At 42.0% G+C, this 20,977-nt stretch overlaps 1 protein-coding gene across 3 annotated transcripts; it reads left to right on the top strand.

Moving 5' to 3' along the window:
- Positions 1 to 258: 258 nt before the first annotated feature.
- Positions 259 to 18,759, top strand: sik1 (salt-inducible kinase 1). 3 transcript variants are annotated; one of them, XM_043701463.1, is made up of 13 exons: positions 259 to 676; positions 784 to 900; positions 5,958 to 6,021; positions 6,265 to 6,426; positions 8,658 to 8,782; positions 8,877 to 9,000; positions 9,155 to 9,360; positions 9,774 to 9,926; positions 10,825 to 11,053; positions 15,379 to 15,636; positions 15,732 to 15,895; positions 15,993 to 16,075; positions 17,293 to 18,759. In XM_043701463.1, exons 1-13 carry the CDS (start codon positions 347 to 349, stop codon positions 17,666 to 17,668), a joined length of 2,391 nt encoding a protein of 796 aa, XP_043557398.1. In that variant the 5' UTR covers positions 259 to 346; the 3' UTR covers positions 17,669 to 18,759. The 3 variants fall into 3 exon arrangements, with proteins under 3 accessions (XP_043557398.1, XP_043557396.1, XP_043557395.1); XM_043701461.1 differs by having other exon boundaries at positions 10,822 to 11,053; XM_043701460.1 differs by having other exon boundaries at positions 10,816 to 11,053.
- The last annotated feature ends 2,218 nt before the right edge of the window (positions 18,760 to 20,977 follow it).

The following is a 20,977-nucleotide window of genomic DNA, read 5'->3' as shown; positions in this document are numbered from 1 at the left end:
GTGCACTGGGCGGGGCCTGGTGGTGCAGTGGGCGGGGTCTGGTGGTGGACGGGCGGAGCCTAGCGGTGTACTGGGCGGGGCCTGGTGGTGCACTGGGCGGAGTCTGGCGGTGCACTGGGCGGGGCCTGGCGGTGCACTGGGCGGGGCCTGGAGGTGCACGGACAAGGTCGGGACCCGGGGCGCGCGCAGGGCGGGGGCGGGGTCTGAGGCCAGCTTGTGATTAGCTGGTGGCTCTGACGTAAAGTGCAGTGTCTCTATGGGAACCTGGCTGACGTCAGTGGCGTTGCATGGAGACCGCGTCTCATTCGCTGCTCTCACTGACGTCAGAACCTACGTCAATGGGGAAATGTCCCAGGGAGCGGGATTCCGCGTCAGAGCGAGCAGACCCCGGCCAGCGGCTCCCGGAGTCAACAGGCCGTGTCCCGGGGCTGGTGGAGCGGGCGGCCCGCTGTCAGGGATGGTGATGCCGGATTGGCGCCGTGCGCCCGGGGACCGGGACCGGGACCGGGACCGGGACAGGGACCGGGACCAGCCCCAGCCCCAGGCCCCGGCCCCCGCCCAGCCCCTGCCCCGGCGGAGGCCCCTCCGGGTGGGGTTCTATGAGATCGAGAGGACCCTGGGCAAAGGGAACTTCGCGGTGGTGAAGCTGGCGAGGCACCGAGTGACCAGGAGCCGGGTGAGTGTGAGCTCTGTCCCCGCTGTCTCTGTCTCTCAGACACGGGCTGGCCACGGGGCCGGCCACGGGGCCCGGGACTAACTGCATCCGCCCTCTTCTCCCTCCAGGTCGCCATTAAAATCATCGACAAGACTCGGCTGGACCCCGGGAGCCTGGAGAAGATTTACCGTGAAGTACAAATCATGAAGTTGCTCAACCACCCGCACATCATTAAACTATACCAGGTACCGAGTGCGGGCTGGGGGAGGACCAGGGGGACTGGCTCTGTCCGAGCCTCAGGGCCAGGGGACCCACACAAAACCCGGGCTCGCTCTGGAAGCTGGTCCTTGGTGTTAAACCGGGTCTGGGGGACCGAGAGCTGCTGCCGCTGACGGTGCAGACAGGGGTGTAGAGAATTCCGCTTCAGTTTGTGCTCTCAACAAACATTCATAACATTCCGGCCTTTTGTTTTAACCAGTTTTTGTTCTCAGTACTACACTTAAATTACGAAAATTATGTTATCGTTTATTACTCAGTCGGGAATTTACGGAGGATTCTTTGTTCCTTGTCCATAGTCTGTTCCTGTTGTCGCATTTTCAAGATTCACATCATTTGCAAATTTTGAATTTTTTTTCTGAATCATCAGAACCAGGTCACTCATCTAATAACAAGTTCCCCCAACGCGAACCTCTGGGGAACTCAACTGTTCCCCTCCAGTCTGCAAAGCAAGCGTTCTTCAGAAAGACCTGTGTCAGCTGTATGCAACAGCCTGACTCCTGTTCGTAAACCTACACTCTCAATGAGTGTCAGAAGTAGGGGGAGCAGACCCAGAGCTCTCTGGATGATAACAGACATGATGTGTGTACATGCTCCATGCTTTCTTCATGCTTAGCTCTTCAAGCATGAACCAAGTGGAATGTAATGATTTGAACAGTAAAGAGGAGAAATAGGACTGACAACAATAGAATATGAAATTGGAATGGCAGTTAACATGAAATCTCTTATAAGCATGTAAACTATGCAAGCAGCAGAACCTATTCACGATAATAGAGAAATACCTAAAAGCTCAGGGCAAGGAAAGAATAGTTAATGTGTGTACTTTGTGTTAATGTTCACTGTGGAGGAAGGTAGGAACTAAGTGCTAATGTCAACAGGCCCTGAGGCCCAGGCTAATGCTGAGGTCTTGGGTTCAAATCCCACTCTGGCAACTGGTGGGATCTACCTGAAATTATACAGAAAATGAAGCTAGTAAATGTAACCATGACAGTTATTACGTTGAAAAGTTTGTCATCTTTTGCTCATAAGTAATTCCATAAAAAGTGATAAATATTAACAATAAGAAATCTTAAGCCAATAATAAGGAAAATTTTCATGAGGTGCCACATTGTATTCATTTCCCAGTCTGTCTCAGAAAGCTGGTCAGGAAGTAAAGATCTTTAGAAGAAAGTGGAGAATTTTGAAATCTGGGTGCTAAGCGTCTGCTTAAAATTCCATTTATGGGTGACACAACAAATGAAGAGATGCTTGAAATCACAAGAGGAAAAAGAATCTTAAAAAATAACAATGCCCAGAAAATGTCAGTATTTCAGCCATTTGATCAGAGCTGAAATGTGACAGAGCTGTTAGAGGCAAATGTAGCACGGTGGCTGCAGAATAAGCTACAGTGGATGTGTGAGAATGGCATCCAAAAGACAAATGAACATGACATATGACAGCAGACGTCCTGGGAGGTGCAGCTCCAACACAAAACGGGGTCATTTTGGCCATTGTGTTTGTGCTGGTTGTCTGCAAAAGCAATTCAACTCAGGCTATTCCTGTCATTTTCCCCATAGTCTTGCAAATTCTCGATGAAAGCTGCAATTCAAACTGTTATTACATTCTTAAGTGTATTCCAGAACCAAACTACAGACATGGCTTTTGGGAGGGAACACGTCCGTGTGATTAGTGTGGGATTGACATAATTTTGGGAAGACGGGGGACACTGACATTAGTTTGAGATTGATACAGGGCTGTCAGGAGAGAGCAAGGCAGTAGGATTATGTTAGGATTGGGTACTGGGCTATGGGAAGAAATAGCAGCAGTGGGATTAACTTGGAACGGATGGGGTTTGGGAAGAGCACAGCAGTAGCTTAGATTGGGGTTGATATGAGTTATCAGGAGCTGGTGGGGGAGTGACATTGTTTGATAATTGATATAGGGCAATGATGGAGACAGCAGTGCAGTGAGATTAGTTTTGGAATGACACGGCTGTGGGAAGAGTGGGATCGGTTTGGGATTTTTGCAGGGTTATGGGAGATGGCAAGGCAATAGGATTAGGACTGATACAGGTTATCAGGAGAGAGTGGGGCAATGAGATTAGTTTTTTTTCCTCATGTTTATGACCGGATCAGAGGTACATGGGGTTAGAGTTAGACTAAGACATTTTTAATTTTTGTTATGCAGGGAATACGTAATATAAAATTCACATCAGTCAATATTAGCAGAATAAATACCTCCCAATTTTAAAAAGTGAAATGTTGCTTTCAGCTTTAGTGAGCCCAGACTGAATATCAATCTTGCAGTTGTAAATTTTATTTCTTGTGATTTCTTCATGGAAAGAAGAAGCTTGCATTTTTACAGCTGGTTTTGCTCCATCTTATCTCAAGCACTTTATTTCCTTCAGTTAAAATCCTTTGTTAAATACAGGTGATTGAATTTTACAGTCAGGCAGCAAGCGCTAACCCTGATCTTTACCTCCTGTCTGGCCAATACAGAAACTGGGGCCAGGGTTTGAAGTGCTGCTTGGACGATTGACCAAGTTGCTGTGATGTTTGCGAGATTCTAGGTGACCTTTCCAGATGAATTGTTCTCACTTGAGAGTGCCAGTCTCCTTTGTCACTGAGCCAAAGGAAATAATTGAATAGCAGCTTTTCTCCTTCAGAGCTAAGTTGTGACGTTGCCTGATCATCTGGCTGTGGGCCCAGTGTTCAGCACGTCATGCTCCACTCACTTGCTTGAACTTGTCATTTCCTGGAACGGCACTGCTCTCTTTACAGTTCTCGGTAATTGCTCTTTTCTCTGACGTATTTGGAGCAGTATTATTACTAAGCCACTCAGCTGCTGTTATGTTGTGTTTAAAATATTTGAGTGAATGTTATTCATTTATAACTAACTTAAGGAAACATTTTAAATATAAAATGTTGATTGACAAAGAAATGGCTTTTGTAGATAAATTCAGTTTTTTCTTTCAAATTTCAATATCAACAATTATACAAGAGATCTAGTTTATTTTTCCTTCCAACTTGCATAATTTCTATACTCTTCTAATTTAACCTGGGACATTTTTCAGATGTAACCACAACGCAGGTACAGGAGGGGGTTGGATAGAATAAATTTCCTTCCACATACTTCCATCCAGCACAAGTATAATGTAGTGTTACACATTGGGTAAAGCTTCTTCTTACAATGTCCCCATCAAATACTTCCAGGATAGGGACAGCACTGGATTAGATGCAGAGTAAAGCTTCTTCTATACTGTCTCCATCACACAGTCCCAGGAAATGATTTGGAGATGCCGGTGTTGGACTGGGGTGTACTAAGTTAAAAATCACTCCACACCAGGTTATAGTCCGACAGGGTTAATTGGAAGCACTAGCTTTCGGAGCACCACTCCTTTGTCAGCTAGTTGACAGCGTTCTGAAAGCTAGTGCTTCCAAATAAGCATGTTGGACTATAACCTGATGTGGAGTGATTTTTAACTCAGTCCCAGAAAAGGAACAGCACAGGGTTAGATACAGACTAAAGCTCACTCTACATTTTTAAACTGCAAGTCTTCTCTGCATTGTCTCTATCAAACAGTCCCAGGACAGGGACAGCACATAGTTAGGTACAGAGTAAGATTTGTTCTATGTGGCCCATTAAAATGTTCCAGTTCTTAATTTTAGAACCGCTTCCATTCGTGTCAGTTTGATTTCCCTTCCGTGTACTTTGGGGTAAAGTTTACATTTTGTAGTCTCATGTCTGGAACGGGAGGCCGATCAGTAAATGCACGTCTGTTACCTCTCGTCTCCATCCCTCGGACGACTGTCAGTGTGGAGTTTGCACATTCTCCTCGTGTGGGTTTCCTCCGGGTGCTCTGTTTCCTCCCACAGTCCAGAGATATGCAGGTCAGGTGAATTGACCATGCTAAATTGTCCACTGTGTTCTGGGATGTGTAGATTAGGTGTATTAGTCGGGGGGAAATATGGGGTTAAAAGGTAAGAGGATGGGTCTGAGTGGGATACTCTTCAGAGGGTCAGTATGAACTTGTTGGGCCAAATGGCCTGTTTCCACACCATAGGGATTCTATGGTAATTCTATGATAACTCCCTCTGTCACCCCAATTGAATGAGGAAATGCCATGGTAATACTTGCTATGACCAGAGGAAGCAGGGATTTACCAGGATGTTTCCAGATCTGGAAGGTTTGCTTTATGAAGAAAGGCTGGGACTTTTTTTCTCCGGAGTGTCGGAAGTTGAGAGGTGAACTGATAGAAATTTATAAAATAATGAGAGCTAATAGGATAGGAGATTTCAAGACTAAGGGGCACATTTTTAAGGTGAGAGGAGAGAGATTTTAAAAAAAGACATGAAACAAATGTTTACAGAGGGTGGGTCATGTGTGGAATGAACTTCCTGAGGAAGTGGTGGATGCGGGTACAGTTACGACATTTAAAAGACATTTGGGTAGATATGTGAATAGGAAAGATTTGGAGGGCCAGGAGTAGGCAGGATGGACTAGTTCAGTTTGGGATTATGTTCAGCATAGACTGGTTTGACCAAAGGGTCTGTCTGTGCTGTGTGACTATAAATGGCTATAACTCTTAAATTCTGTCTAAAATGGTCTAGCAATCCACTCAGTTCAAGGGCAGCTGTGAATGGCAACAAATAGAGCCTAGTATCACATAATGAAAGAGCGTATTGTGGCAAATTCACAACTACCAGTGAGAAACCAGTCAATTGTAAGCAAGCATATAGCCAACATTAGGGCCACTTTCTGATTTCTAAATGTAAATACCACACCATAGTGTGTTTTTTTTTCATGGCTTCTGAAAAGTGTTTATGAAGGAGACCAGTCCCAGCAGCCAGCTTGCTTCACTGACTGGCCTGATTGCAGGATCACTGATTCATCTTTGTCCACTGTGTTCTTTTTAAGGGAATCATTGAGTTAGAACTCGATTTAATATATGAACAAAGCTAAACTGAGAAATGTGGTGCATTTAAAAATATTTAAACATTTAAATTATAAGATCATTGACAATATTTTACTTTTTTTGATCCCAAAGGTTATGGAAACAAAGGACATGCTGTATATTGTGACCGAGTTTGCACAGAATGGTGAAATGTTTGGTGAGTTTGCCGTTTCTCTTTGCAAGTGTTTTGGATTAAATTGAAAAATGATTCCTTTTTGCCCTGAAATATCTCATCTTTTATAAATCATAGATTGCCACTAACAGCAGTGAGATAGACTATAGATTACTTCCAGCAATAACCGCATAATCTATAGATTACAGATAAACAAACAGCAGTAACCATATATTTTGTAATCTACAAATTACTATCAGCAGTAATCACATTTTCTATAATCTACAGATTACCTGTCTGCAAACGGCCCATTAAGTGAGAGTGAAGCCTGTGCCAAATTCTGGCAGATCCTGATGGCTGTGGAATATTGTCACAATCATCATATTGTTCACAGAGATCTAAAGAGTGAGAATCTGCTGCTTGACGACAACATGAACATTAAGATTGCAGGTAAGAGATTGTTCTGTCACCCTCAGTGCTGTTTTCTGTCATGCTCATGTAAGAGCAATGAATATGTTGAACCTTTTTCTCCAACATTCTCTTTGTCCTTTCTACATACTGTTCTGTTATACTCATGAGGACCAGCTGGTTGACTGTAGTAAGAAGTTGTAGCTCTGCTGCTCATTACCATTACAGACTTTATCAGACAGTAGGCAAACCCTCTGAATGAAGATGGTAAAACCAGGAGAACGGTTCTGGGCTGCTGCAGGGACTGTAAGGTCAGCAGAGTGTGTGGTACGGCTAGAGTTTGAGGGTGTAGGACTTTTATTTATTCATGGGTATGGACCTTGCAGGCTGGCATTCATTCCAAATGATTCTTGTGAAATGATAGTGAGGAACCTTCTTGTACCACTGGGACTCATTAGCCCACAGTAATGAAGGCATGGGAGTTACAGTAAAGGAACAGTAGTATAGTTGCAATTGAATGTGTTACAAGGCTTCAAGGCACGTGGTGAAGCACAAATGAAAACATTAACCTTTTCCCAGAAAGTAGGCTTACTTACAAGGAGCAGCATTACAGAAAAACAATTAATCTAATAAAAGCAAAATAATGCAGATTCTGGAAATTCAAATAACAAAGCACTGGAGAAACAAGAGGAGAAATTTCTGGAGAAATTCAACAGGTGGCGGTATCGTGAAGAGAACAAATGTAACATTCTGAATGCTGTATGACTTCCTTCAAAACTCAATCAGCCAAATTAACAATTTGACGGCCCTTTAAAGAAACACAGTAACAAGAGTAAAACCTTCAAAGGAATTCATGAAAATAAATTGTCACTCCCAATGCTGATATATATTATTTATGAATTAAACAAATAACTTTTAAAGAACTAGACCTTGAAGTCCATGGGCTGAATGGCTTACCTTTGCTTTGATAGCTATTTTGTGGTCTTAAGGCAGAGAATGGCGCTACGTCATAATGCTTGTTCGATGAGCTAATTTACCCCTTAAAAGGGGAGTTGTAATACAAAATTCTTTTGATGATTGTTTTTATGTTTCAATAAGGTTGTCTTTCATTCCGCTAAATTCCAATGAGCACAGACCCAACTAACTCAACCTCCTCATAAGAAACCAGATACCTGTGATCAGACAAGCGAACTTTCTCTGAACTGTGTCTGACACCAACACATCTTTCTTTTGATAAAGGGACCAAAATTATTCAGTGTTCCAGCTGTGGTCTGACTGGTATTTTGTATAGTTTTAGAAAGATCTCCCTATTTTGATACTCCAATCCCTTTGCAGGCAAGTGAGATGTTGGCCTTTATTTCCAAGTTACCTGCTGAACTTGGATGCTAGCTTTTTGAGATTTATGGGTGAGGATCCCTAAATCTCTCTGTGCTGTAGCTTTCTGCTGTCCTTCTCTATTTAAATAATATCCTCTACACCTCCTGCTGACGTACATAACCTCACATTTTTCCCACATTATATTCTATCTGCCAAGTTTTTGCTCATTTGCTTCCCCTGTGCATATCCCTGTGTAGATTCTTTGTGTCATCCTCATTGCTTGCCTTCCCATCTATTTTTGTCATCCACAAACTTGGATGTAGTTCATTCACTTTCCTCATCCAAGTTGTTATTATAAATTGTGAATAATTGTGCCCCTAGCACTGATCCTTATGGCATTCCCCAATTACAGGTTTCCACCCTGAAAATGCCTCCCTAACCCAGATCTCTGCCTCTTGTTAGCCAACCTTCTGTTACACTAATACACTACCTCTAACATCGTGGGCCCTTAACTTAAGTAGCCTTATGTGCGGTACCAAATCAATCGTACATTTCCCCATAACTCTGAATGTTTTTCTACTCAATCATAATCATACAGTACAGAAGCAGCCCTTTTGCCCATTGAGTTTCACTGACAAAAACTCTAAATCTACACCAGTTCCAACCATTAACAATGTTTGGCTTGTAAGAGAATTTGCAGTTGATGGTGTTTCATACATTTGCTGCCCCTTTCCCTCTAAGTGGCAGATGTAATGGGTTAAAACTAGAGTTTAGATTAGATTAGATTCTCTACAGTGTGGAAACAGGCCCTTTGGCCTAACAAGTCCACAACGACCCTCCGAAGAGTAACCCAGTCAGACCTATTTCCCTCTAAGTTAAGTTGCTGTTTGTAAAAATTCTTAAGAACTCAGCAGGTTTTAGTTTATTGGGTGAGTAATTTGCCTCTTCTTTCACAGATTTTGGTTTTGGAAATTTTTATAAGCAAGGTGAGTTGTTGTCGACTTGGTGTGGCAGCCCACCCTATGCAGCACCAGAAGTCTTTGAAGGGAAAGAGTATGAAGGTCCTCACATTGATATCTGGGTAGGTGAAACAAAAGAAATTTGTTTATAGATTTGAGATATCTTTAATTCTGGTGCACATGAAGAAATGACAGACATTTTCTTTGTTCCAACAGAGTTTGGGAGTGGTCCTGTATGTTCTAGTTTGTGGATCCCTACCATTTGATGGTCCGACATTACCAGTCCTGAGGCAGAGGGTGATAGAAGGCCGTTTCCGAATCCCATTCTTCTTATCTGAAGGTACATTTACTTTCTAAGCACTCATCATTTTTCAGCATTTCCTTTTGATTTTAATATTCACCAGATTATTACGAAGAAATAACTCTCTAGTAATGTAAAGTTTGTGTGCAGTTTGAGCTTAATCTTGACTAAAGCTGATTATTTGCTCTAACAGACTGTGAGAATTTAATTCGCCGCATGCTGATAGTGGATCCTGTGAAGCGGATTACAGTCTCTCAGATTAAACAGCACCGCTGGATGTTGACGCAGAAACCACCAACCTATACCCTCAAAGACTACAACTCAAACCTTGGCAATTACAATCAGCAGGTTCTTAGCCTCATGCACAGCCTTGGTATTGACAAACAGAAGACTATCGAGGTAGAGTATCAGATGTGGGAACAGCATCTTGAACCAGTGCTTTATTGTGAAAGGGTATTTAGAGCTTTATGTTTACATCTCTATCTACAAATGAAGAAGACAAATGAAAATTGTAAAAAAAGTCAAAAACCATTCACTTTAATGATAAAAATTAAAGTAGAAGTAATTAAAACAGTTTTCTGTAATTTTTGATTGTGTACTTCTCAATAACATCCAGTCAACTCTAGTACAAGTGACATAATTCCAAATATCTTGTGTTATCTGATGATTAAATTAGATTATCTACAGTGTGGAAACAGGCCATTCAGCCCAACAAGTCCACATCGACCCTCTGAAGAATAACCCACCCAGACTGAGATGCTGTAATTTTGAATTTTTCTGATACCTTAAAACTGTCAATTTTAATTTTACAGTCATTACAGAACAGCAGTTACAACCACTTTTCTGCAATCTACTACCTTCTTCTTGAAAGAGTTAAAGAACACCGAAGTTTATTGCTTGGTTACTATCAGGCTTCAGTACAACATCAAGTGTCCAGAGAAACATCTGAACACTTTCAAATGGAGGTGAGTTATAAATAGTTAGTGCTGAATGGAAGAAATTGAAGTGTGTCTCTGGGAAGTACTGGCAGTGACCTTTATTTCCTGAGATGTAAATGCTGAAGGAGCTTTCAGCAATGACACTAACCTGTCTGAGCTTCACACTTTGTTTCTGTGAAAGTTGCTCAACATGTGCTTTTTTGAGAGTTGCTGTAAATTCTTCATGTGGTCACTGCATTCTTTACTTTTAAGAGTCACTGGCGTTTGCATATCTTGAGGCCAATGCTGTGACTGATAACTCCTCAGGTACAAATCAGACCCTCCCACACTTCAGTCATCTGGAATGTGACATTACTTGTTCATTGTGGAGAGGTGAAGGTGTATTAGTAATGTGACTGGATTAGTAGTTCACAATCCCAATCTAATAACCTGGGGACATATGCTCAAATCCCACCATCACAGATGGTGACATTTGGGTTCAGTTTAAAAAAAAATACAAGCCTGATGCTGTCCATGTAACCATGTCGATTGTTGTAAAAACCCTTCTAGTTCACAAATGCCCTTGAGAGAAGGAAATCACTGGCCGACATGTGACACCAGACCCTCAGCAATGTAGTTAACTCTTAACCACCTTCGGGGCAGTTAGGAATGGGCAGTAAATGCTTGGGCTAGCCAGCAATGTCTGTGTTGCATTAGTTAAAAACATGTCAGAAAGACGCAATTTATTTTTCTGAAGCTGTTGAATGTTTAAAAACCTGAGAATAATAAACAATGTTTTATATTTTAAATTTTTAAAAATAACTTGGATGCTGAATTCTGCAGAATCTGTTGCTCCATTTTATGTTGTTTTAGCTTTTATGAAGCAACTTATTTCACAAAAGAAATTTCTGAATTTCCTTTTATTTTCTATTAACTGATCAAGCAGCCAGTGCTTCACCCAGTGGATGCATCAGTCAACGTCCTGATCAGGAATCGATCAATGTCTCGTAGCATCTTGCTGGACACTACTATCAGCGAAGAGGCAAGACAGGAACAGGATCTAGAGGAACATATAATGGAGAAAATCCAGATCCCACTGCACACTCTAAGCAGTGCAACCCGGCGACACACAGTGGCTGGTGTGCCTGCTCATTTGAAGAACGAGACTGCTCCCTGTAAGTTTTTACTCAATATAATGTAGCTTCAGTTAGGCCATGAGTATGTCTCGCAGTATTTTAATTGTCTGAGACTATTCTCAGCTGGACAATGGGAAGAGCTGGGTGACACGTTAGGGTGTCTCAGTATCGCAGTATGTTGAGGGAGATCCAGTATCTGGAAACACTAGCTGGAAGTTCTGAGGTTCGAGGAACGATGGGGAAAGGTCTCCGAGCACTGGGGAGCAGAGTGCTGAATTTTACAGCATTGAGCATCACTGGGGCATGAGATGCAGCAGATAATGCAGACCTGGCTATGCCAGTACTGAGCATTTCCTAAGATGATGATTCTGGCATGCAGCAGTTAATGAGGGATCTGTTCTATCAGGTTGGGTCAGTCAGCCTTCCTCCTAAAGTGGGCGAAAGTGAGATCTGCAGATGCTGGGGTCAAGATTAGAGTGGTGCTGGAAAAGCACAGCAGGTCAGGCAGCATCCAAGGAGCAGGAAAGTTGATGTTTCGGGCAAAAGCCCTTCATCAGGATTGAGCAGAGACTTTAGAACTCCACACGAACAGGGAATATTGGTCAGAGTCTATGAATATGAAGAGTCTGCCACAGTGGAAGACACAAGATAGATACAAAACCTAGAGGATGGTCTGAGTGCTGAAAGGAGCGGGAATGAAGGTAATTAATACCAGCAGAGAAGTATGACCGAAACTTCAGGGTCTTAAAAACTGACAAATTCACGGAATGCAAAGACCAGCATTCTAAAAGAGAGAACTCCCAAGATAATGGATGTGTTAGCTACAAGTTTCCAAAATTTGTTAGATTTTGGAACTATCACAGTAAGTTAGCAAACATTACTTTAACCAAATATTACCACTCAAGAAATGACTGAGAAAGGAAACAATGTTTGTCTGACATAAGCATATATTAGTAAGGAACTCTTAACAATGTACTTTGAAAAGTAAATCATGTTTGACCAAGATAGGTAAGATAAGGGCTCATGGAGTTGGAATAATATATTAGCATCAATAATTGATGGATAAATGATTGTAATTGCAGACAGTAGCCATAAATCAGACTCATTCCAACTGGCAGGGGAGAATAAGTGGAGTGCTACAAGGATCAGTGTTGGAGCCTCAGCTGTTTATCATTGAATTGTTACCCCTCAGTGGGTTAACACAGGAAATCAAGCCCCCACTATTCCCAGAGCCATCACAAATATTAAAAACTTTTTTTAAAAGTACACAGAATTCGGATCCAGGCTGACAGAGCATGGAACAGGTCTCTACTGAGCAAGAATTACTATTTAGTTAAAGAAAATATACTGTAGCTACTGTTAAGGAATTATGAATTGCTAGCATATTACTGTACTAATTAAAATTTTAATTCCCCTTATCAATTCCCCCTTACACACAGACACACGTGCGTTATAGGCAGAGGGAAAGACTGAAAGCTGTTCAATGCTCCCTGTTCACCGAATCTGCTGAGATGATTCTTGTGTTAATTTGAACACTCGGTCTTCCTTCCACAGGTTCACACTTCAGTGAGTGGGCAACAATAAGGTGGATTGTAAGGAAGTAGGTGGTAGTATCTAAAGACAAGCAGAATGCTCTTTGAAAGGCATGAAACTTTTAAACTGTTCTTCCATATTCTTTCACTGAATGTGAGTGTTTGTTGTCCATCCCTAATTGGCTATGAACTGAGTGGACATTGCTGTGTGTCTGGAGTCATATGTAGGCTAAATTAGATAAGGGTGAGAGATTTCCTTCCTTAAAGCACATGAGTGAACCAGATAGGTTTCTACACAATTAACAAAGATTTCATGGTTACTATCATGAGGATGAGCATTCAATTCAAGATTTATTTGATTAAATGTCACTATCTTCCTCCCAGAGCATTCGTCTAGGTTCTGAATTACTAGTCTAGTGCCATTATCACTGTGTCATTATCACTGTGCCACATCTCCATACAGTTAACAGGACTTGGTATACTGTTGTGATCTTCATGCACCTCTTAATGGAGTGTATCTTGTCCATCACTACCCACTAGGAGACACAGTGTAACATATAATCTACTTCCTCTTACAGAAAGTGCAGTAGCAGTTGTATAGATTAGACATGTCTGCATAGCTTACCAGTTACTTTCATTTTAAAAAGAAAATATTTATAGGATGAGGGCTTCACTTAGCTAGGCCAGTATTTATTGCCCAGAGGGCAGTTAAAAGTCAGCCACATTGCTGTGGGTCTGGAGTCACATGTAGACCAGACCAGGAAAGAATGGCAGTTTCCTTCCCTAAAGGGCATTAGTGACCCAAATGGGATTTTCCCAACAATGGGTTCATGGCCATCATTAAACTCAAGTTCTTGAAGATTTGTAGCTCAGATTGTGGATGATGTTGATTTGCTCACTGAGCTGGTATGTTTGTTCACAGATGTTTTGTTACTGTACTAAGTAACATCAGTTAAAAATCTCACAACACCAGGTTATAGTCCAACAGGTTTAATTGGAAGCACACTAGCTTTCGGAGCGACGCTCCTTCATCAGGTAGTAATCACCTGATGAAGGAGCATCGCTCCGAAATCTAGTGCTTCCAATTAAACCTGTTGGACTATAACCTGGTGTTGTGATTTTTAAGTTTGTACACCCCAGTCCAACACCGGCATCTCCAAATCATAAGTAACATCAGTGTGCTTCACCAGAGAGATGACTATGTTACCTAGTATGGTGACGAAATGTACCCAAACTTACCCACTCAGCAAGCAAGTCAACAACTTCATTTAAGCTCTTAATTCCATATTTTTATTGAACTCTGATTCCATCTGCTGTGGCAGGATTTGACCCTAAAATATTACCTGGGTATTTTGATCTGGATCCCCAAAACATAACCTGTGTGTTTTGATTAACAGCTCAGCGATAATACCACTAGGCCATTGCTTCCCTGTATATAGTCTTGCTTTTGTTCACTAACTGTTCTGCTATTAATATATTTGTGATAAATAGAGGAATGCAATGCATACCAGGAGCACATACCGTTAATGTACATTTACAACAAGCAGTTAGGAAGGCAAATGGCGTGTTAGCCTTTATTGCAATGGGATTGAAGTTTAGCAATAGGAAGTCTTGCTACAATTGTATAAGGCTTTGGTGGGGCCATATTTGGGATTCTGTTGAAGGTTTTGATTCTCTGATTTATGAAAGAAGGCAGTACAGCAAAGGTTCCCTGGCATGTGCCCTATGGTTGAGATGACTGACATCTGATAGGAGGCTGAGTAAATTGGGTCTCTGTTCTCTGGTATTTAGAAGACTGAGAGGTGATGTCACCAAGACGGAGATTTCTGAAGGATGTTGACAGTAAGCACTGAGGTTGTTTTCACACACAAGTGACCCCTTTGCTGACCCCAACATCAGGAATCAGAAATTGGCAAGAGATTCAACTTCCTTAGTAAACCACAGCTCCTGCGCTCAACAACTCCCGCCCTGCCTGACAGGTACATAGTTATCAAGGGCACACAGCAGCTGTTCCTTGAAGAAGCTCCACATTTCAATTAAGCCCATCTCCTGCAGTTTCCTTCCCCATCCTAAATCTTGTCTAATTGCATCATAATTACCTTTCCCCCAACTATAACTCTCACCGTCTGGTGTATACATATCCCTTTCCATCGCTAAAGTAAACATAACTGAATTGTGGTCACTATCACCAAAGTGCTCACCCTCCCTCCAAATCTAACACCTGGCTGGGTTCATCACCCAGTACCAAATCTAATTTGGCTTCGCCCCTTGTTGGCCTGTCTATATACTGTCAGAAAACCCTCCTGAACACATTGGACAAAAACTGACCCACCTAAATTACTTGAGCTATAATATTCCCAGTCAATATTTGGAAAGTTAAAGTGCCCCATAACAACTACCCTGTTACACTCTCTCCTTTCCAGAAATATCTTTGCTATCCTTTCCTCTACATCTCTGGAACTATTCGGAGGCCTATAGAAGGCTCCCAACAGGGTGACCTCTCCTTGCCTGTTTCTAAACTTAGCCCAAACTACCTCAGTTGACGAGTCCTTTCTGCAGCTGTAATATTGTCCTTGACTAACAATGCCACACCTCCCTCTCTTTTACTACCTTCCCTGTTCTTACTGAAATATCTAAATCCTGGAACCTGCAACACCATTCCTGTCCCTGTTCTACCCATGTCTCTGAAATGGCCACATCATTGACATTCTTGTGAACAGTGATTTCAGCAATTACCCCATTGTGTAACAAGGTATTTCCTCTTGCCCAAAATCTTAAATTTGTGTTTGCTAAGTTTTTCTGAATACCATACCCAAACTTCACTTTCCACAGGTACAGCAATCTCCTCACAAGCCAATATACCAGAGGATGCATATTCCAATAGCTGTCTAATGACAACATCTGATGAGGGATTCCACTCCCCAAATATCACGAGGCTCACAGACGAGGCAATAGCTCCACCATTTGTATATACCACTTCTGCAACTCCTATACTGCAAACACAGGAACATGGAGTTGGAATCTGTGATACTCAGCTGCCACTCACCTTCCAGGAAGGGCGAAGAGCCTCTGACACCTCACTAACTGCAGGTAAATCTCACCATTGCAATTCCACTGTGAAAAAAGACTCTGCAGAGAAGCCAGTTAATTGAAGCTGTTACTGAGCTCTGTTGGTTGTCTTCTAGGTCTGAAACCTTTCCGCCAACAGCTGCGTAAAAGCACCAGGACAAGAGGATTCTTTGGGCTTAACAAAATTACTGGGATTACTCGACATATCTGGAGGTCTCCATTCTGCTTTGGGTCACGGAATCGAGCAGCTCAGCAGCACCCTCCTGGCAACTTCCACGAGGTCAATGTCAAACCATTCCAACAATTTAACTAATCTTTCCTTCACAACACAGGCAGCAGCTCTGGTTGTTACTGATGTAACTGTGTTTGTCACTCAGGTTGAGAACATTTTGCCTGGTCTTGTCCCCAAGATCACAACAGAAGGCAGCAATCTACTGGGCCAAGCTTTGCAGCAACAAAAGTGAGTTTCTGTCAAAGACCATGGGAAATTTTCTCGTCAATTTGTTTAAGACCAAAAATCAACAGCATAGGGTTCACTTATATCAAGGCAATCAATTAGACAGAAGTTACTGTCCAAACCTTGTTTCATCTAAGTATTAAGAAATCAAGACATGTTTAGGAATTTGGAAAATGTACAGGAAATGCCTCAGTCAATTGTTGGAAATTAAAGAAATAATTGCCAGCAACTGTGGAAATTATCCTCGGTCCTCGGTTCTCACTGCAGATTGCAGACTCACATAACCTCTCAGCAATAGCCTGATGATAGTTGTCAAATCATGTCTGTGTGGAAGGGTCATGGTATCACACTTTCTAAACGGGGAGAAAATTCAGAAGTCTGATGTGCAAAGAGACTTGGGAGTTCTAGTCCAAGATTCTGTCAAGGTAATCTTACAGGTTGAGTCAGTAGTAAGGAAAGCAAATTTAATGATGGGGCATTTATTTTGAGTGGATTTGAATATAAAAGCAGAGATGTACTTTTGAGACTCTGTAAGGCTCTGGTCAGACCAGAGTTTGGAGTATTGTGCACAGTTTTGGGCCCCATATCTCAGGAAAGATGTACGGCCCCTGGACTGTGTTCAGAGGAGGTTCGCGAGAATGGTCCCAGAAATGAAAAGCTGAACGTTGGAGGAACATTTGAGGACTTTGGGTTTATACTTGGAGTTTAGAAGGATGAGGGGGATCTAGCTAAATACACACAGGATACTGAGCGGTCTGGACAGAGTGGATGTTGGGCAGATGTTTCCATCGGTAGGAGAAACCAGGACCCGAGGGCACAGCCTTAGAGTAAAGGGAAGACCCTTTAAAATGGAGATAAGGAGAAACCTCTTCAGCCAGAGAGTGGGGAATCTATGGAATTCATTGTCACAGAAAGGTGTGGAGACCAGGTCATTGAGTGTATTTAAGACAGAGATAGATAGGTTCCTGAGTATCAAGGGTTAGGGGGAAATCAGGAGAATGGGGTTGAGGGGCTTATTAACCATGACTGACTGGCAGAGCAGGCTCGATGGGCTGAATAGCTGAATTCCTGTTCCTATGTCTTATGGTAACTTTTAGCCTTCAATAGGAATAGATTTGGATTCAGATTTTGAACTTATGTTGTTTTGAGAGCCAAGGGCTGGAGTGGGATCATAAAACATTCCAGATCATTTCCCTAATTCCTTACTTCTTATTTTGCAGAATGTTGCAGCTCAGATGTCTGAACAGTTCCCAGCCTAAACGCTTTGTGGAACCCAACTCTGTGAAGACCCCTGTGTTCCAGAGTGTAATGGAAATAGCACATGATTTAAAACCTGCACCTCACTTAATGCCCTCTTCCTTTCTGCCAGACTTCACACAGACAGACTGTGAGGCAGTGTGCACGGCCCAGTCACAGCTCTGCTGTTTACTGGGTGTCAACTTGATGCAGGCACCCCTCAGCACCAGCCCCACCTTCTCCAAGTTCCTCCATCAAACTCTGTTCTCATCACAAAATCAAAGTGACGGACTGGGAATAGACTGGGAAATGGAGGATCTGACAAGAACACAACTTGACCAAATTGTGTTGGTGAATTAACTTTCTCGACTGCATGAACTCTGAAACTTCTGAAGCAATAAAATCTTCAATCTGTGACATTTTGATAATTAACCGCAAGTGACAAAACCCAAGCATTGGCAACAATTCTCCCATTATTTTATTACTTCAAAAACATTTCTGTGTCTGGAAAACCTGAATAACCAAAGGATGGTTTCACTCCACCTCTTCATCAATATTCTAACATATTTGGAGGTTTCTTGTGGCACAGTGGTAGTGTCCCTAACTCTGGGCCAGGAGGCCAGGGTTCAAGTCCCACCTGCTCCAGAGGGGTGTGTCTTAATATCTCCGAATAGGTTGATTTTCAAAAACATTATAAGCTGCAATCGAAGCATAAGTCACTTTACTTTTGGTGTGAATTAATAATTAGAGTATCTCTGCATTGTCAATTGGTGAAGTGATTCAATGACCAGAATTACCTCAAATTCATCAAAGCTATTTCTGATGAGTGGAGCCACTTACTCCAATCAGCTAGGATTGACTATGCTGGCGTGACCCTGAATATCCCAATCCACCCAGGAATCCACTCTTCAGGAAAGGAAGCTGCTACATATCTGGATATATTGATCACCATCAGTTACAAGATTCCTGGGATTTTAATATTCTGTTTGCAACAGGGGAATCCTACTGGCGGCAATAGGAAAAAAAAACCCTTGTATTCCTGAATTGTTTGCTGGCTGTATACTGGGGTTTGAATTTCCAATGATTGCCCTGGAATTATCAAGAAATATTTTGGTGTAAAGAATCCAGAAGAGATTGAGATTCTGCTGCTCATATGATTTTTTAAAATTTAATATCTGGGTCCAAATAGGAATGAATCCACTTTAGGGACTGTGCAATAATCTGTTCCAGTTATACTTGCTGTGAGGGAGAAATGAACAACTTTGAAGGACCTTACTTCAGTATAAGTACTAAAACATGATTAAAAGTTGTATGTGTTTTAACAGCATTCCTGAATTATTCACTGTAATTACCAGGATTTTACTGTGTATTTAAAAAGTCCTACTTTCTTCCAAGTTCAGATTAATTTGAATCTTTTTCAGTATTTGGCTACCCTGTATTTTAGTAACTGATCTTTGTCGCATTTTCTAACAGGTGTGTATTCCTGTGGGTTAGGTCACCATTGTGATGATGATCATACAATTGATATCAGTGACCTTTCACCAAGCTCATTTACATATCAACCTAATTTCTCAACATAGTGTTACAAAAAAAATGGACAGCCTTTTACTAAAGAAATGGAGGAGGCAAACGTGCAGATGCTGCAAACTTGCCTTCAGAAGTTAAAAACAAAGGACCAAGCTGCTGTGCATGCCTGATCTTGTAACTATCACTCTAAGGTCAGAGGTTTTGTTATTATTAGTCTGAAAGTATCAAATTTATTTCTTTTGGCCTCCTTATGACTATACTGAGTGCTGCCTCCATCATTAACCAAAGTCAAACTTCTTCAGAGAGTCCTGCAGCTTCATAGAAACAGTGCACAATACAGTACTCATTTGGTCTGTCAGGTTCATCAGGGAACACTCCATTTTGAGACAGGTTAAATATTTTTACATTAAAGTTTTCTCTGCATTTTAGACTAACCTACCTACAATGTGGGTCAGACAAATACATACCTATTTTCATTCAAGACCACAGGGAAATTGTGCTGTAAAATATTAGGGGGTGTATTGTCACTGGGCTAGTAATCCAGACACACACCATACAAGAGAATCAAAGTATGTATTCACTACAGTATGATTGGATGGTGTAGGTTTGAATTTTAGGAAATAGCAGAATCTGAAATGCTTGATCCACTTCACTCATTGCATTATTGTTAGTTTTGTTAAATTGATTAATATTTAGATGTTTCAATTTATTTATTGATTTTTAAACAAATAAAACTGATTTTCCAATTTGCTGTTGCATCATTCTGTGTAATGCTGCCTGCTCGCGATACATGAAGCTACAGATTTACATCAGCATCATGGCCAAGTCTGCTTCATTCAGAAGTCCCACTTGACTTAACGCTGTTTGACAACTGACCGCTGAGGCCTAGAAACCAGCCACAAATTGATGTAAATCACTACCAACATATCACATATGCCCAATACGATTGGCTCACAAATGCAGAAACCATTCTGCAAACCTTTCATTATGTTCCTTTTAGTAATGTGACGATTGTGTGTATATATGTGTATGTTTGCTTTCTCTCTCCTCCGAATGAAGAATTTTCCATGCTTCCACTATCTCACTATAAACACATACATTGTTCCTTTTCTGGTAAGAGCCGTTCGCTCCCTCAAGCCTTGCCTTAGTAGAGTAGGCAGGAAAGTGGAGTTGAGACCATAATTTTATTAAATGGATGGGCAGACTAGTCCAGTTCTCAGTTGAGTGTGTGGTGCTGGAAAAGCACAGCAGGTCACAGCAGCATCCGAGGAGTAGGAGAATTGACATTTCAGGCAGGGGTCCTTTAGGAATGAGGCTGGGAGCTTTGGGGGTGGAGAAATAAATGGGAGGTTGATGCTGGGTGGTTGGGGGTCCCAAGGTGGAAGATGAGGCATTCTTCCTCTAGGTGTTGGATGATGAGGGGGCAGGACCTGCATGTCCTCAGCAGAGTGGGAGGGGCAGTTGAAATGTTTGGCCACGGGGCAGTGGGGTTGATTGGTGCGGGTGTCCCGGAGATGTTTTCTAAAGCACTCTGTGAGAAGTTGTCCGGTCTCCCCAATGTAGAGGAGACTGCATCGGGAGCAACGGATACAATAAATGATGTGTGGAAGTGGCCTCCTCCATCGCCAATCATGACTCTGATCTCCAGCATCTGCAGTCCACACTTTTTCCTCGTCCAGTTCCTATTTCTGGTGTTCTTCCTAGAATCCCTAAACTGTGGAAGCAGGCCATTTGACCCATCATGTCCAGACTGACACTCTGAACAGCATACCACCCTCCCTGTAACCTTGCATTTCCCATGGCCGACCTACCTAATCTGTCCAGCTTTGTACTGCAGGGGGAAACCAGGACACCTGGAGGAAACCCACAAAGACCCAAAGTGTACTTGTGGAATGGAACCTGGCTCCCTGGGCGCTGTGAGCTAACCACTGAGCCACTGTGTCTTTTTGTGGAATTCCAATGCAAAATTAGAAATCTTAATTAGCCCAATAACTTTTAAAAAGCAATCTGAAGTAGTCTGATCTTCTGGTAAGTAGCTTAGAGAATAGCACATCAAAATTTCACATTTAAAATTTTTAATGTATGAAATGACTGAAATCACTTTTATTTTGTAGGCAACTTACACTTTAGAGGCAAAAAAAA

This window comes from Chiloscyllium plagiosum, chromosome 12 (genome assembly GCF_004010195.1).
Source record: "Chiloscyllium plagiosum isolate BGI_BamShark_2017 chromosome 12, ASM401019v2, whole genome shotgun sequence".
In the NCBI taxonomy this organism is placed as follows: domain Eukaryota; kingdom Metazoa; phylum Chordata; class Chondrichthyes; order Orectolobiformes; family Hemiscylliidae; genus Chiloscyllium; species Chiloscyllium plagiosum.
Note: the sequence above shows the minus strand (reverse complement) of the source record. Positions and strands in the feature narration are given on the sequence as shown.